Raw genomic sequence first — 15,700 nt, forward strand, 5'->3', positions numbered from 1 at the left:
TCCTGACTGTCCACGAGTAGTTCCCTGTCTCCCGCTAATGGAGGATCCTGACTCTCCATGTTGAGATCCAGACTGGCCATGACTCGACCCTGAGTGTGAGGATTGTCCGTGTCCAGACTGAGATTGTCTACTGCTGTCTCTTGACTGTCCACGAGTAGTTCCCTGTCTCCCGCTAATGGAGGATCCCGACGCTCCATGTTGAGATCCAGACTGGCCATGACTCGACCCTGAGTGTGAGGATTGTCCGTGTCCAGACTGGGATTGTCTACTGCTGTCTCTTGACTGTCCACGAGTAGTTCCCTGTCTCCCGCTCATGGAGGATCCCGACTCTCTATGTTGAGATCCAGACTGGCCATGACTCGACCCTGAGTGTGAGGATTGTCCGTGTCCAGACTGGGATTGTCTACTGCTGTCTCCTGACTGTCCACGAGTAGTTCCCTGTCTCCCGCTAATGGAGGATCCCGACTCTCTATGTTGAGATCCAGACTGGCCATGACTCGACCCTGAGTATGAGGATTGTCCGTGTCCAGACTGAGATTGTCTACTGCTGTCTCTTGACTGTCCTTGAGTAGTTCCCTGTCTCCCGCTAATGGAGGATCCCGATTGTCCATGTCGAGATCCAGATTGGCCATGACTCGACCCTGAGCGTGACTGTGAGTCTCCTGAGTACGATTCAATGTCACTAGACTCACTGTGACTGGATCCACTCCTTCCCGTCCTGCTAGACTCTGAGTGTGAGGATTGTCTGTGTCTAGACTGGGACTGTCTACTGCTGTCTCCTGATTGTCCACGAGTAGTTCCCTGTCTCCCGCTAATGGAGGATCCTGACTCGCCATGTTGAGATCCAGACTGGCCATGACTCGACCCTGAGTGTGAGGATTGTCCGTGTCCAGACTGGGATTGTCTACTGCTGTCTCTTGACTGTCCACGAGTAGTTCCCTGTCTCCCGCTAATGGAGGATCCTGACTCGCCATGTTGAGATCCAGACTGGCCATGACTCGACCCTGAGTGTGAGGATTGTCCGTGTCCAGACTGGGATTGTCTACTGCTGTCTCCTGACTGTCCACGAGTAGTTCCCTGTCTCCCGCTAATGGAGGATCCTGACTCGCCATGTTGAGATCCAGACTGGCCATGACTCGACCCTGAGTGTGAGGATTGTCCGTGTCCAGACTGGGATTGTCTACTGCTGTCTCCTGACTGTCCACGAGTAGTTCCCTGTCTCCCGCTAATGGAGGATCCTGACTCGCCATGTTGAGATCCAGACTGGGCATGACTCGACCCTGAGTGTGAGGATTGTCCGTGTCCAGACTGGGATTGTCTACTGCTGTCTCCTGACTGTCCACGAGTAGTTCCCTGTCTCCCGCTAATGGAGGATCCTGACTCTCCATGTTGAGATCCAGACTGGCCATGACTCGACCCTGAGTGTGAGGATTGTCCGTGTCCAGACTGAGATTGTCTACTGCTGTCTCTTGACTGTCCACGAGTAGTTCCCTGTCTCCCGCTAATGGAGGATCCCGACGCTCCATGTTGAGATCCAGACTGGCCATGACTCGACCCTGAGTGTGAGGATTGTCCGTGTCCAGACTGGGATTGTCTACTGCTGTCTCCTGACTGTCCACGAGTAGTTCCCTGTCTCCCGCTAATGGAGGATCCCGACTCTCTATGTTGAGATCCAGACTGGCCATGACTCGACCCTGAGTATGAGGATTGTCCGTGTCCAGACTGGGATTGTCTACTGCTGTCTCTTGACTGTCCACGAGTAGTTCCCTGTCTCCCGCTAATGGAGGATCCCGACGCTCCATGTTGAGATCCAGACTGGCCATGACTCGACCCTGTGTGTGAGGATTGTCCGTGTCCAGACTGGGATTGTCTACTGCTGTCTCCTGACTGTCCACGAGTAGTTCCCTGTCTCCCGCTAATGGAGGATCCCGACTCTCTATGTTGAGATCCAGACTGGCCATGACTCGACCCTGAGTATGAGGATTGTCCGTGTCCAGACTGGGATTGTCTACTGCTGTCTCTTGACTGTCCTTGAGTAGTTCCCTGTCTCCCGCTAATGGAGGATCCCGATTGTCCATGTCGAGATCCAGATTGGCCATGACTCGACCCTGAGCGTGACTGTGAGTCTCCTGAGTACGATTCAATGTCACTAGACTCACTGTGACTGGATCCACTCCTTCCCGTCCTGCTAGACTCTGAGTGTGAGGATTGTCTGTGTCTAGACTGGGACTGTCTACTGCTGTCTCCTGATTGTCCACGAGTAGTTCCCTGTCTCCCGCTAATGGAGGATCCTGACTCGCCATGTTGAGATCCAGACTGGCCATGACTCGACCCTGAGTGTGAGGATTGTCCGTGTCCAGACTGGGATTGTCTACTGCTGTCTCCTGACTGTCCACGAGTAGTTCCCTGTCTCCCGCTAATGGAGGATCCTGACTCGCCATGTTGAGATCCAGACTGGCCATGACTCGACCCTGAGTGTGAGGATTGTCCGTGTCCAGACTGGGATTGTCTACTGCTGTCTCCTGACTGTCCACGAGTAGTTCCCTGTCTCCCGCTAATGGAGGATCCTGACTCGCCATGTTGAGATCCAGACTGGCCATGACTCGACCCTGAGTGTGAGGATTGTCCGTGTCCAGACTGGGATTGTCTACTGCTGTCTCCTGACTGTCCACGAGTAGTTCCCTGTCTCCCGCTAATGGAGGATCCTGACCCGCCATGTTGAGATCCAGACTGGCCATGACTCGACCCTGAGTGTGAGGATTGTCCGTGTCCAGACTGGGATTGTCTACTGCTGTCTCCTGACTGTCCACGAGTAGTTCCCTGTCTCCCGCTAATGGAGGATCCTGACTCTCCATGTTGAGATCCAGACTGGCCATGACTCGACCCTGAGTGTGAGGATTGTCCGTGTCCAGACTGAGATTGTCTACTGCTGTCTCTTGACTGTCCACGAGTAGTTCCCTGTCTCCCGCTAATGGAGGATCCCGACGCTCCATGTTGAGATCCAGACTGGCCATGACTCGACCCTGAGTGTGAGGATTGTCCGTGTCCAGACTGGGATTGTCTACTGCTGTCTCTTGACTGTCCACGAGTAGTTCCCTGTCTCCCGCTAATGGAGGATCCCGACTCTCTATGTTGAGATCCAGACTGGCCATGACTCGACCCTGAGTATGAGGATTGTCCGTGTCCAGACTGGGATTGTCTACTGCTGTCTCTTGACTGTCCTTGAGTAGTTCCCTGTCTCCCGCTAATGGAGGATCCCGATTGTCCATGTCGAGATCCAGATTGGCCATGACTCGACCCTGAGCGTGACTGTGAGTCTCCTGAGTACGATTCAATGTCACTAGACTCACTGTGACTGGATCCACTCCTTCCCGTCCTGCTAGACTCTGAGTGTGAGGATTGTCTGTGTCTAGACTGGGACTGTCTACTGCTGTCTCCTGATTGTCCACGAGTAGTTCCCTGTCTCCCGCTAATGGAGGATCCTGACTCGCCATGTTGAGATCCAGACTGGCCATGACTCGACCCTGAGTGTGAGGATTGTCCGTGTCCAGACTGGGATTGTCTACTGCTGTCTCCTGACTGTCCACGAGTAGTTCCCTGTCTCCCGCTAATGGAGGATCCTGACTCGCCATGTTGAGATCCAGACTGGCCATGACTCGACCCTGAGCGTGCCTGTGAGTCTCCTGAGTGCTGTGCAATGTCAGTGGACTCCTTGTGACTGGATCCACTTTCTCCAGATCTGTGTTGTCTAGAGCTGGAGGATTGGCCTGAACCAGCACCATGTTGGCCAGAGCCCAAGGACTGACCCGAGCCAGACCCCTGTTGGCCATAGCCCGAGGACTGACCCGAGCCAGACCCCTGTTGGCCATAGCCCGAGGACTGACCTGAGCCAGACCCTTTTTGGCCATAGCCCGAGGACTGACCTGAGCCAGACCCTTTTTGGCCATAGCCCGAGTACTGACCCGAGCCAGACCCCTGTTGGCCACGGCCTGAGGACTGACCCGAGCCAGACCCCTGTTGGCCATAGCCCGAGGACTGACCTGAGCCAGACCCTTTTTGGCCATAGCCCGAGGACTGACCCGAGCCAGACCCCTGTTGGCCATAGCCCGAGGACTGACCTGAGCCAGACCCTTTTTGGCCATAGCCTGAGGATTGACCTGAGCCAGACGCCTGTTGGCCACGGCGTGAGGACTGACCCGAGCCAGACCCCTGTTGGCCATAGCCCGAGGACTGACCTGAGCCAGACCCTTTTTGGCCATAGCCCGAGTACTGACCCGAGCCAGACCCCTGTTGGCCACGGCCTGAGGACTGACCCGAGCCAGACCCCTGTTGGCCATAGCCCGAGGACTGACCAGCGCTAGACCCATATTGTTTAGAGCCTGAGGACTGACCGGCACCACACCCGTGTTGACCCCCTTTAGCAAATTCACTTGAACCAGACCTCCTTTGAGGAGAGTTCAAAGACTGTTGACAAGAAGCAGAGCCTCGCTGACCACAGCTAGGAGACTGACCTCCTCTGGACCCAGAGCTTCCACAACAAGGGGACTGTCCCGATCGTGTTCTCTGTCGTCCTCCACAGTTCTGTGGTTGACAACGTCCCCTAGACACATGTCTTCTCCGACAAGAAGATTGGCTACGGGACCTGGGCCGACAGTGACCATATCCAGAGGATTCACCTCCTGAGACACATCTATAACGTTGTTGTCCTCTGCATGGTGACTGACAACCTGACTGGGTACAGCTAGATTGGTTTCCTTGTCCTCTAAATCTGCCTGCCTGACAAGAACTAGAGGCATTTTGTGGCCCTCCACACCCACTTGAGTTGCTGGCACCACATGCATAGCCCCGCCTTCCCCTGCCTCCTGAACCTCGGCAGCTCGATGCAAGCTTTTGTTCCCCACACCTTATTGACTGAATAGAGGCATGCACACTGGCCTCCAAACTGTGGGACAGACCACCATGACCCTCCGTTCCCTCACTACTAGATCCAGACCCAGATCCAGATTCCTCCCCAGATTCCCCAGAGAGGCTAACATATGACCTGTTTCTTTTCCCCTCCAGCTCTGCAGAGCTGGAATCATGTCTTTCTGTGCCACTCCTCCATGAGTGGCCAGAGCTAGACCCACGGCGCATTTTCTCAAATCCCTCTTGGTTCCCGACATGGGATAGCCCGCCATGCCTCCCCCGCCTCCTGGAGCTGGACCTACGTCTGTGTTCGCCAGTTCCCCTCCAGCTCTCAGGACCCTGACCATACTCGTCTCCCTCACTCCAACTTGAATAACTGTGACCTGATTTCTCTCCTGGTGTGTCATCCTCGTCCTCTTCTGTTTCATAATCTTCGCCTGGGTGTCGGCGACCACGCCCCGGCTTCTGCTTCTTTGACCCTGAAGCTTTGCAGTACTCCTTGCTGAGAACCTTGTTGCAGGCCATCGCCAGCTTGAATATCATCAAAAGAAACTCCGTGAAGTCCAGCCGTCGGTCGTGGTCTCGGTCCAGCATGTGCATGATGACATCTACGGTATCTGGATCATCTGGGTTCTGTATGGGAGCACCAAAGGCGACCTGGTTAGCCAAGCCCACACACTCAGCCGAAATAGTCAGGTAGGGCTGTGGGAATGGGGAAGTTTGACACAGGGTATTGTTCATCCAATCAAGGATTTCTTTAGGCTCGGGCAGCCTCATAGGACCCAGCAGGCGTGAAGAGGTAATAGAAGAGAATGAAAACGATTGGGATGCTCAGAAAACTACAGCTCGAGGATGTAAGGTAAAGGATGTGGTGCTCAGGTGTGGCATGCAGGAAGTTGTTGAATAAACCAAGCTCAATACCTGGTGTATTTTAGTTTTACATAGATTTTAAACATGACATGCTAATATATTCTACGTTACGACCCATAATTTTGAAGTTAATATAATTCTGAGTTCTTTCCATGAACTCCATAGGTCCATGGAATAAACACATATTTTTTTGTTTTTGTTTCCCATTTTTCGCCATCCTGGCTACTTGGTCAACTCCCCTTGTAGATGATTTCCCTCTCTATACTTTTTCTTCCCCATGTGCTAGGATAATTTATTAATTCATGCCTTAGCACACATTTCTTTTCTGCTTTTTCAGGATGGGGAGCCTGGGGGCCTGAAAAAGTCTGAGGGTCCACATGGCGGGAAGGTACAGGAGAGCGAGGAGAAAGCATTCACCGTCCTAAAAGTAAACACTACCTCCACAGACGTTCTGATGTCCCGGGAAAGCGCTGCTCCTAGGGTTTGCTCAAACACCATGGGAGCTGTGCCCTTTGCAGCTCCCCCGGGGTCCTCTAACCACGAGCCTTCTACCCCAGCACATGGCCCTCACCTTCAGAATGGGGCGGAATTCTCTCTCCAGAAGTTCCTTTAGCTCATCCTTGCTCAGCGTGCTGCACTCCCCATCGTGGCTTGTGTACTTGTAGAAAATATCAATGACAGTGACAACACTCTTCAAGAGGTCGGTCATCTTTCTGCACGTTTAAGTGAACCTGAGGAGAAAACCCAAACCGAACACCCTCTTATTCATTTCCTTTCCAGTGAAATTTATAAGCAATTCTGATTTGTGTAATCATTGTTAGGAGTTTTCAAATCTCTTTTCTCTTTAAAACTGAAAACCCCTCAAGCAGGAAGGATGGGGTGAAAGACAAAACCTTTCAACATAGTGAAAATTAACTTTGTTAACATTGAGTCAAAGCATGTTACTGGCCGAACTGGGACTAGATCTCCGGTCCCCACGTCCTGGATGAATATATTCTTTACCTAATGTCTCCACACTTCATGTACTTTGCTGTCCTGGGTGTTGTCCCGGTGCTTCCAAAGTTTCCAGAACCACCCAGACATACTGCCCCAGTCTCTCTTGCTGGTTTTACTGATTTTCTCGAGTCAAAAGCGACAGGCCTTCAACCACACATACCTGTTTCCCCTCAGGCACCAAAAACGAAACTGGGCCCTTAAGACCTTCAGAAAATAAAAAATGAGCGCAGCGAGCCAACGCTATCTTGGTGTTCCAGAGGCAGAGATAGCTCTCGTGAGAGTTAGAACTCTGCTCATCTCAGCCCTTGACCAAACACTCTTCTCTTTTGATAACCAGGGAGAAAGGCTCAGAAAGGCAGGCAGCAGTTTCACGAGTAGATGCATGGATCTGGGAGCTCTGGGAACTGACACTGACGGTGCCAGCGTCCTCCCTGCCTGAGCCGGATGGCCCAGATGCGATGGCACGGAGAGAGACTAAGGCGTGAGTGGGACTGGCCTGCAAGAGGGCAAACTTCTATTTGAATTATGCTTCCCCACAATGACAAATCTATTCTAAAAAAGTCCCAGAATACACTAAACTAGCCAAACAAATAAGCAAATAGAAGGAAAAGAAAAGAGAAAAAAAAGAAAAATGTAAAGAAAGGCCAAATATTTATTAACTCTGCCTTAGTCCAAACTCTTGGGTTTCTACTATAGACAAATACCAACCAAGTATCTATCGCTGTAGCTGGGTGAATTTCCACTCACCTGGTTCACCAAAGGAACAAGTAGGAAAAAAGCTTGATGCAGCTTGCAGGGTGACAATGGATGGAGAAGTGGCCCTTATATTACGTACGCCGTATGTATGGGTGCTGCCCTCTGTGGGATGGACTGATTCATTTTCAGCCAAACCTAGCTCCACCTCTGTCTATGTTTACCTTCCTACTTCTTTGCATCTCTGAGATGATTGCAGAGGCTGGTACCAGCCCACCTTCCAGTATGAGGACATGTCGCAGTGCAGTTTTTTTTCAGAGTCATACACTTGTGAAAAGCAGATGCAGTCTTTTAGAGGACCTGTGTAATTGATTCTCTTTATTTAGTACCCACAAAAAGTAGCAAACGGTAAGGTACTTGGCAGGTGTGCCATAGATGCTTATTTGATTGAAAATGAACCTAGGCCATTAGGCTAACTCAATTCACATATTTTTGCAATAATATTAACTACCATTTATTGAGAATTTACAACGTGCAAGATAGTGTGCTGAGTACTTCTCACATTTCGTTCCATTTAATCTTCACAATGTTTCTGTGAGATATATCTTGTTCACCCCCCTCCACTTTATAGATGAAGGGATATGTTCAGAGGGCATAACAGTGCTCTCCAAGGTCACACAACGAGTAGATGGAGGAACCAGGGTTTGAACCTGTTTCTACGTTATCATATTGTCCTTGGTCTTAACCACTAGCTTATCTCTGTGCATCGATTACATATTCCTATTACACAAAAATTATGCACTGTTTTAGGAGTGTCATGCGAACCCACACACAAAAAATATGAAAGAGTAATGTAAGTGCTGTCAGCCAGGAAGAGAAGAAACACAGTCTCTGGCCCTTTGAAGATTCTTTTCTGGACTATAAAAGTATAAGTTAATGGGCAAGCCACAGAAGTCATGTTTTCAGAAGTGTTCACGGTACATTTAGGGTGGACTTTCTTCTTGGGCTTTCTGCTACCCATTGGTAGTCTGGCAGCTTTGGGCCCGGACCCTTGGGGAAATATCACTTATATACATAAAGTACATCAAGTATCATGCCTGGGAGAGGCAAAAATAGTCCGCAAGCTGTAGTAGGCACGGAGAACTTGCTTTTCTGTACGTTGCCACCAGATGCTGGTGTTGACGTGATGGGGACACCGCTGACGATGGCAGGGATTAATGAAGGGCTTTCTGTCTTCTAGACAAGATGGTTTTACATGCTAGTCTCTTAATTCACAATAACCCTGTAAGGTCAGTGTTACCGTCGTTCTTAGGTTACAAATAAGGACATGGAAGCATAGAGAAATTTAATAATGTATCCCAGTGTGAGTGGCAGCCCTGGCATAAAAACCTAGCACATACCCACATATAGGGGTCGGTCAGTTCCTGTGTGGGCCCCCCTTGAGGGGAGCCGTCATGTCATGCTCACCCCACCGTCTGCACCGTGCCAGGAACTTCCTAAACACTTATAGTGTGTTTCTATTCATACCACTGAGATGGATCCATTCATTGCTTGTAGTCGGCGAGTGCTAGACCTCAATGGCCACACAAAAAGTTCTGTTGTCCCTTGGATGTTATGGTTACGTTCAGCTGCGTGCATATTTTGGAATTGAGCTTGCTTTGGCTGAGGCGACTGGTGTGCCAGGAGGCCTTTCCTACCCCCAGCCTTCACACCGAGAGTGGTAAAGCCATGTTTGCACAGCATTTTCAGAATTCTAGTTTACAACTTTGAAACTCGTTCCACAGTTTGCCTGCTCTCAGACCGCCATTGTTCTCTCTTCCTCTTCTAACTTGCTTAGCGTGATGGGAAAATATAAACTTGGGACTCAGAAAGATGAGAGCTCAAATCTCCACTGTCTTCTACTGGCTCCGTTCCTGGGGCAGTTATTTAATCCTCTAAGCCTCGGTTTCCCAACTTTTATCATGAAAATAACAATACCTACCTCACTGGTGGACGTAAGTATGTGAGATTCCTTAGTACCCATATGGCATATGATAACTGCTTAGTAAACTATATAATTATGGCAAGCTCCTTTAAAAAAATATTTCATAGCACCTAGCACAGTGATTTACACGTAGGAGGTACTTGATCGTGTTTGACAAAAATAGATTAGGAGCCAACAAAAAGCCTTAAAGGGTAGACATATTACTTCTCTGTCAAAAGCATTGCCCCAGGAAGTAAGTCATGATGCCTTTTTTAAATAACATTTTTCCTGAGATGCAATTCGCGCAACATAAAATTCAGCCTTTGAAAGTGGGCAGTTCAGTGGTTTCTAGTATATTCAGAGAGAGTTGTGCACTTAAGTCATGGTTGTTACGATGTCTGCGTCCTTAAGGAAGTTTCTTCCCTTCTCGGTCTTTAGTTTTCCCTCTGTAATAACTACCAGGTGTTATAGTGCCAGGGTACAAGTGGACACATGTCAGGTCATTTCCGCTTCAGTTCCGAGGACACTTATGGCGCTACCCAAGGCCCATGCACCGTTTGGAGAGGAACCAAAGTGATGGTTTGGAAGGATCCAGAGCTCAGGCAGAGACCTTTGCCTGCCTGAGCTCTGGAAAGGTGTTTGGTCCAATGAAGCAGGGCCTGGAGTCCAGAGCTAGGACACGGCGATCTCAGCTGCAGCATTGCTGGAGGGTATGGGCCTCCTTCCCATCCTATTCTCATCTCCTCACCGTCCGCTCATTCTGCATCCACACTTCTCATGTGCTCTCAGGAGCTACCAGACAGACGTTACGCCAAGTTTGTGAAGCTTGTGCATCATTGTCTATTAGATTATTTTGAGAGGGAAACTATACCTTAGACTATAAAAACAAAAATACTTTAATTGTACCTGTGAAAGTCCCAGATTTTGATTTTTCTATTGAGTGTCGGCTGCATTTTGTTTCCCCATTGCGTCCTGTTCAAGGGGGGCTTCTCCAGGATAAGGTCTGTGCCTGTCACAAGAACCAAACATTTTCTCTGTGCTGGAACCCCTCCTTTGGGGTTTCTCAATGAACTCAACTTAGAGCGTATACCTGAGAGTTGATCCAAGGATGCCGAAACATGTTAAATGTCTCTCTTCTCTACAAGCACTTTAGGGAGCTATGCTTGGCTCCCAGTGTGATGGAGTAGGAAGAACGTTGACTTTGTAGTCAGACAGTTTGTTTTTGTATCACAACTGCACCGTAACTAGCTATTAACACCTGGGGCAAGTTTCTAAACATGAGTCTCTGTTTTCACACCTGTGAAATGAGGATTATGTAAGACTCCGATAAGGTAATATTAAGATAACACTGAGCATGTGATAAGAAGTCAATATATTTTATATTATTTCCTTCTTATTCTTACATTTAATCTGATTGGGAGAAGGTTATCAATGGGTTTTGGGGGTGATGCTTCCTGGAGAAGATTCTTAACACCGTTCCCTCCTGGTAGCTTCTCTTCCTACGTGAAATCAGAGGCCAACTGGGTTGAACTGTTGGAACCCAGCCTTCAAAGGCGCTTAAAATTCCTACTATGAGGCGTCCGTGAGGAAGGTGGAACCACTAGCTGTACCAGCTGAGATCGCCCCCGCCCCCAGATGTCTTTGTTGTTTCCTGGCATCAGTATTGACATCTCAAGATCCAAGCAACGGGAGTCTCACAGAGAGGTAGCTGCTGACACACCCAGGCTGACACACAGAGGCTTCGAGGCTTTGGTGACTTGTTCTGTCCAGATCTAGCTGAGAAATACCATCTGGGACTTCCCAGATGCTTGTGAAGTCCACACAGGGCCACCAAAGGCTTGGTCTCTGAAGGTCAGATGGTCCTTGCAGGTCCCATCACAATAGCCTGCGATGACAATATGGAGAAAGGATTGCCCCCCGAAGGCTTTGGAAACTTACTGGCTTGATGAACTTGACTGAAGGGGGAGGAGTTGGAGTAATACTGGAACCCTAGATAATGTAGCACTTGTATTTTGACAATTTGAAAGGTGTGATTATTAATTAAGGCAGCTGATTTTTTTTTTTCCTAAAACGGTCTAGAACCTGTGGAATCCAAGTAATTTCCTTGAAAGGCTGTGAATATATGTTCGAAAGGTTGTGGGGGGGACCTCTTCTTTCAGAGCATTCCTTGCTTTTGAATATCATTTGTTAGGTGAAAATATTGGCATTTTAAGCACGAATTTGATTTTGGGAACCAATCATACGCATTTGGAACCAAGTTTGGCAAAGAAAGAGAATAACTCAGAAGGGTAAAAAAGAAAAAGGGAGTCCATTGTTAAGGATTAAAGTAACCAGACTAATTTTTTCAGTCTAGTGGCTTCGGCAATTCTGAAACAAGTTTTATATCAGCATTGTTTGAGGGCTTTCTGTGATCACATGATTCTTCTCATTGTGGTACGTGCTTCTGGTGGTGAGACAGGCCAAGGTTGAATGAAATAATATGCTGAAGCTAGATCAGGAATGAAGCTTGGCCTGGGGTTTGGGTATCAAGGAAACTGATGAAGACTTATGTATATGTCTCACACACACACACACACACACACACACACACACACACCCCTCTACACACATACACACTTACAGTTAATATACATTATTGAAGATCTATAACATACAAGGCCCTGTGCTAAAAATAAGCACAGTGTCTTTAATGAAATTACATTGATTTAGGATTATTTATGAGCCTGGAGCTTTCCATCCCTTCCTTTCAATGACTTCTCTTGCTTGAAAGGTATTGAGGATTTGTCATTTGGGATTGCCCAGGCTGCATTGTGTGTGCATGTGCACACACATACACAAATATACATATGAATATGTCTATCCATCCCTAAATCATCATAAACTTTACCTAGGGACAGACTTGTCATGCCTTCTGGATGAGGAGAGAATTGACTAAAATGTGTATCTTGAGCTGCCTGGGAGGACATCTTTGAATAGGACTAGGGACAAATAAATCCAGGCTCTCTATGAGGTATAGCTCTCAGGCTTGGATTTGATGAACTTTAGATTAATTAATCTTATTGACTGTTGCCATTATCTATGATAATTTCATTTGTTGTCTCTTTAAAAGTAATTATGTTTATTTTACTTATTATAAATAGCATCACCCCACCCACGTGCTAATCCCTTGCCTCTGGCACTAATTGTGCTTCCGAGCTTGGATCTCCTGGGACTATTCGGTTTAAATCACCTCTGAGCATTTGGACTCTAAGAGGCAAAATAATAAAGTGGGATCTGTGGAAAAACACATCTGCAGTGTCTGATGTTTTCTTCAGTGGGAGGTTTTCTTCCCACTGGGGACTGGTGCCTTGAAATAGGGACACTAAATCACCAGATTTAGCAAGGTAATTGCAAAAGACGGAGTAATTATTTTATGTCACTATGACAGAGTGACTAAGGTCTCAGAGCTTGGCCGATTTCTCTAATCCAGTTGCCCCACCCACTGTCCCCAGTTTTGGGCAGGTCAAGACAATGGGTGCAGAATTTGTCCTCTGAGGCTCAAGGACCCCTGTCCTAGGGGGCCCACTACCTAGCTCCATAAGGTGAGCAAAGATGACATCCACTCGTTTCTGAGATGGATATGGCTTGAGAGGCAGGTGTGCTCATGAGAGTGTGGCTTTGGAGGTTTCTGCTGCAAGAGGAGAGGCTGTTAGCCTAGATTTCTGCCAGGGCCTTCTCCCACCTGTTTCCTGTCTAATCCACGTCGAAGAATTCAGGGCACACACAGGGTAGGACTCTGAAAGGAATGCATGTCTTGGATTCTCTCTACAAACTAAAACAAAACCTACAGCAAACCTGTTTAGCCCAGTGATTAAGTGCATAAGCCTCGGAATCTGATAGATCTGGGTTGGAATTCTGCCTCTGCTACTCACTAGTGTAGTGACTTAATATCTGTAAATATGGGAAATTTTCTTCCTAGTGTTGTTATAAAGCTTAAAAGAATTAAGTCGAGTGCCTGGAACAAAACTGCCATTCAACAAGAGATAGAAACTGCTGTGTTTTTTTTTTCCACTCAAATAAAAAAGGCTATTGTTATTATTTTTTTGCACTTGATTGAAATACTATATTTTCTGTGTCTGTTTGTGGATGACAGCACCCTTGTGAATGTCACTCCCCCCAGTTTTATTTTGAGAGCTGAAATATGTCAGACGCTGTGCTCGGGATTACTCAGCATTTCTGGGCATCTCACACTCTGCAGAGTGGCCTGGGATTGGTCTGCTTGGAAGAGGACCTTGGTTCAGCTCAGTTGGCTGATGGGCCACCTTGCTTAAAGGTGATTATGAGGCCAATAATCTTGATGCCATTTATGGTGATGATAATGATGACACAAACTCTGTTTATAATGGGGGTGGAACCCTCAGATCAAACACATTGATTTTTGCATCAGCAGGTCAAAGCACGGGCCCTAGGTCTGCCGACAGGGCACACAGATTGTCTCACTCCTTTTCTGCCGTTCACTCTATGACTGATCTCCAGTGCGGAGTGGGCCTAGTGTGTATTTGTCTGGCTTTTCCAATCTACAACCTTCCTTCCTTGGTACGCTCTAGCCGCTCGACACCTCTTCCTGATTCTCTATGGTTCTTAGCTACCTCATCCTCACCAGCAAGGGTTACTCTTCCCAGATCTTGAGACAACGGATTCTTTGAGGTTCTATAGAGAGAAAAATCTTGCTGTCCGCTCTCTTTCATGAAGAACCCAGAGTCCCAGCCATCTCTCATGGACTCTGCATTTATGGATTTCTCCATATCCTGCCTCCTGCCCTCCCAGCCCATAGAATTCTGACAGACAGGTAGTACTGAGTGGTCCAGATTGGTCTAAGTGCTGTGTGCTGACTGAGGTATGTTCTGCAGTTTTCGCACCCTCCTCCAATTTCAGCTGCTGCCTTCTCCTGGCTGCTCCAGGCTGCCAGTGGCTGGAGTTTAGTTGAAGCAAAGCCCAACCCAATTTAGGTCTTTTTGTCAAGCCAGAGGCAAGCTGAGTCAGGTACCTAGCAGCCAAGTTCAGGTCCTGCCTGCTGTAGGACTGGTTTCCTTACCTGTTAGTCCAACAATCCAGCAATATGGGGCCGAGGCTGAGCTCTCTGTCAAACAGCATTGTGAGTTGTGAGGCAGGTGGGATCTTCTCTATTGGAGCATGGCAGCGAAGGGAGGGCCCTTTGATATTCATTTAAATAGATTCTGTGGCTCTCATCCTCAGAAATCCAGAGGTGGCTGCTCTGACCCACAGCCGCACCAAACCCACGCCAAAGGACCACACTTCGACCTTTAGCCAAGTTGAAAAGAGACTCCCATGTGCTTTAAATCTTACACCCAAGAAATAGTCACAGGTACTGATTTGTGCTGAACCATTGGAAAAGGAATCGAAGGAAACGTATCAAATACGCATGTAGAGCTCACTCTCTAGACACAGCCTTAAAAACAGGAGAACTAGCCTCCAAACCTTTCTGTGAACATGTAAAAGATAGACATGGACCAGTGTAAGGCAAAGACCACTAGATCATTCTTGACTGCTTTCTCTCATACCGCGGAGGCACGCTGCCAGCAAGTCCTCTGGACTCTACCTTCACCTTATAACCAGAAACTGCACAGTTCTCGCCGTCTCCATGGCTGTTATCCTGGTCCCACTGCCATCAGGTCTTGCCATACTCTTAGCCTCCTAACTCAAGCACCTGAGTCTACTCCTCACCTCTGCAGACTGTGTCGACACCGTGGACAGACGGAGAGTTTTAAAGCAGAATTCGGAGGGTGTCGCTCCTCTGCTTAACACCCTGTCTGCTCAGAGTAAGCCCGAGGCCTCGAGGGACTAAGAGATCTCTGACCTCGTCTCCCGCCACTGTCCTCACTTTTTCACTCTAGCCACACTCGCCTCCTTCTTGTTCCACGAGCTCGTCAGGTGCACTCCCACCTGTTTCCTCTGTCTGGAGTGCTCTTTGCAGCTACTGCTCTTTCCTCTCCTTTAAGTCTATGCTTAATGATTGGCTTCAGGATTTTCACTGCTGGCCAAGATGGAATAAGATGGATCGGGTTTACCCTCCCACTTCCATCGCTAAAATCTACTTTAAAAAGGCCTACAGCCTGGAGAGAGTTTCCAGGTTGCAGCACGAGAGAGGAAACCCAGGCTGGGTCAATTAATCCAAAGGACATTATAATTTAAGGGTTATATGCATTCAGAACGGAACTGCAAGAAGGAATAGTCATTTACAGTCACAGATGTCAAAACTCCTCCCTCAATAAT

The 15,700-nt window shown here is 48.2% G+C and overlaps 1 protein-coding gene across 1 annotated transcript; it reads right to left on the bottom strand.

The window, feature by feature from the left end:
• Positions 1–287: 287 nt before the first annotated feature.
• LOC117015092 (uncharacterized) lies at positions 288–6,484 on the bottom strand. The gene is made up of 3 exons (XM_033093464.1): positions 6,347–6,484; positions 5,289–5,607; positions 288–4,444 (listed from the first exon to the last, which is right to left on the bottom strand). Exons 1-3 carry the CDS (start codon positions 6,482–6,484, stop codon positions 312–314), a joined length of 4,590 nt encoding a protein of 1,529 aa, XP_032949355.1. The 3' UTR covers positions 288–311.
• Positions 6,485–15,700: the final 9,216 nt, after the last annotated feature.

The sequence above is a fragment of the Rhinolophus ferrumequinum genome, chromosome 22 (assembly GCF_004115265.2).
Source record: "Rhinolophus ferrumequinum isolate MPI-CBG mRhiFer1 chromosome 22, mRhiFer1_v1.p, whole genome shotgun sequence".
In the NCBI taxonomy this organism is placed as follows: domain Eukaryota; kingdom Metazoa; phylum Chordata; class Mammalia; order Chiroptera; family Rhinolophidae; genus Rhinolophus; species Rhinolophus ferrumequinum.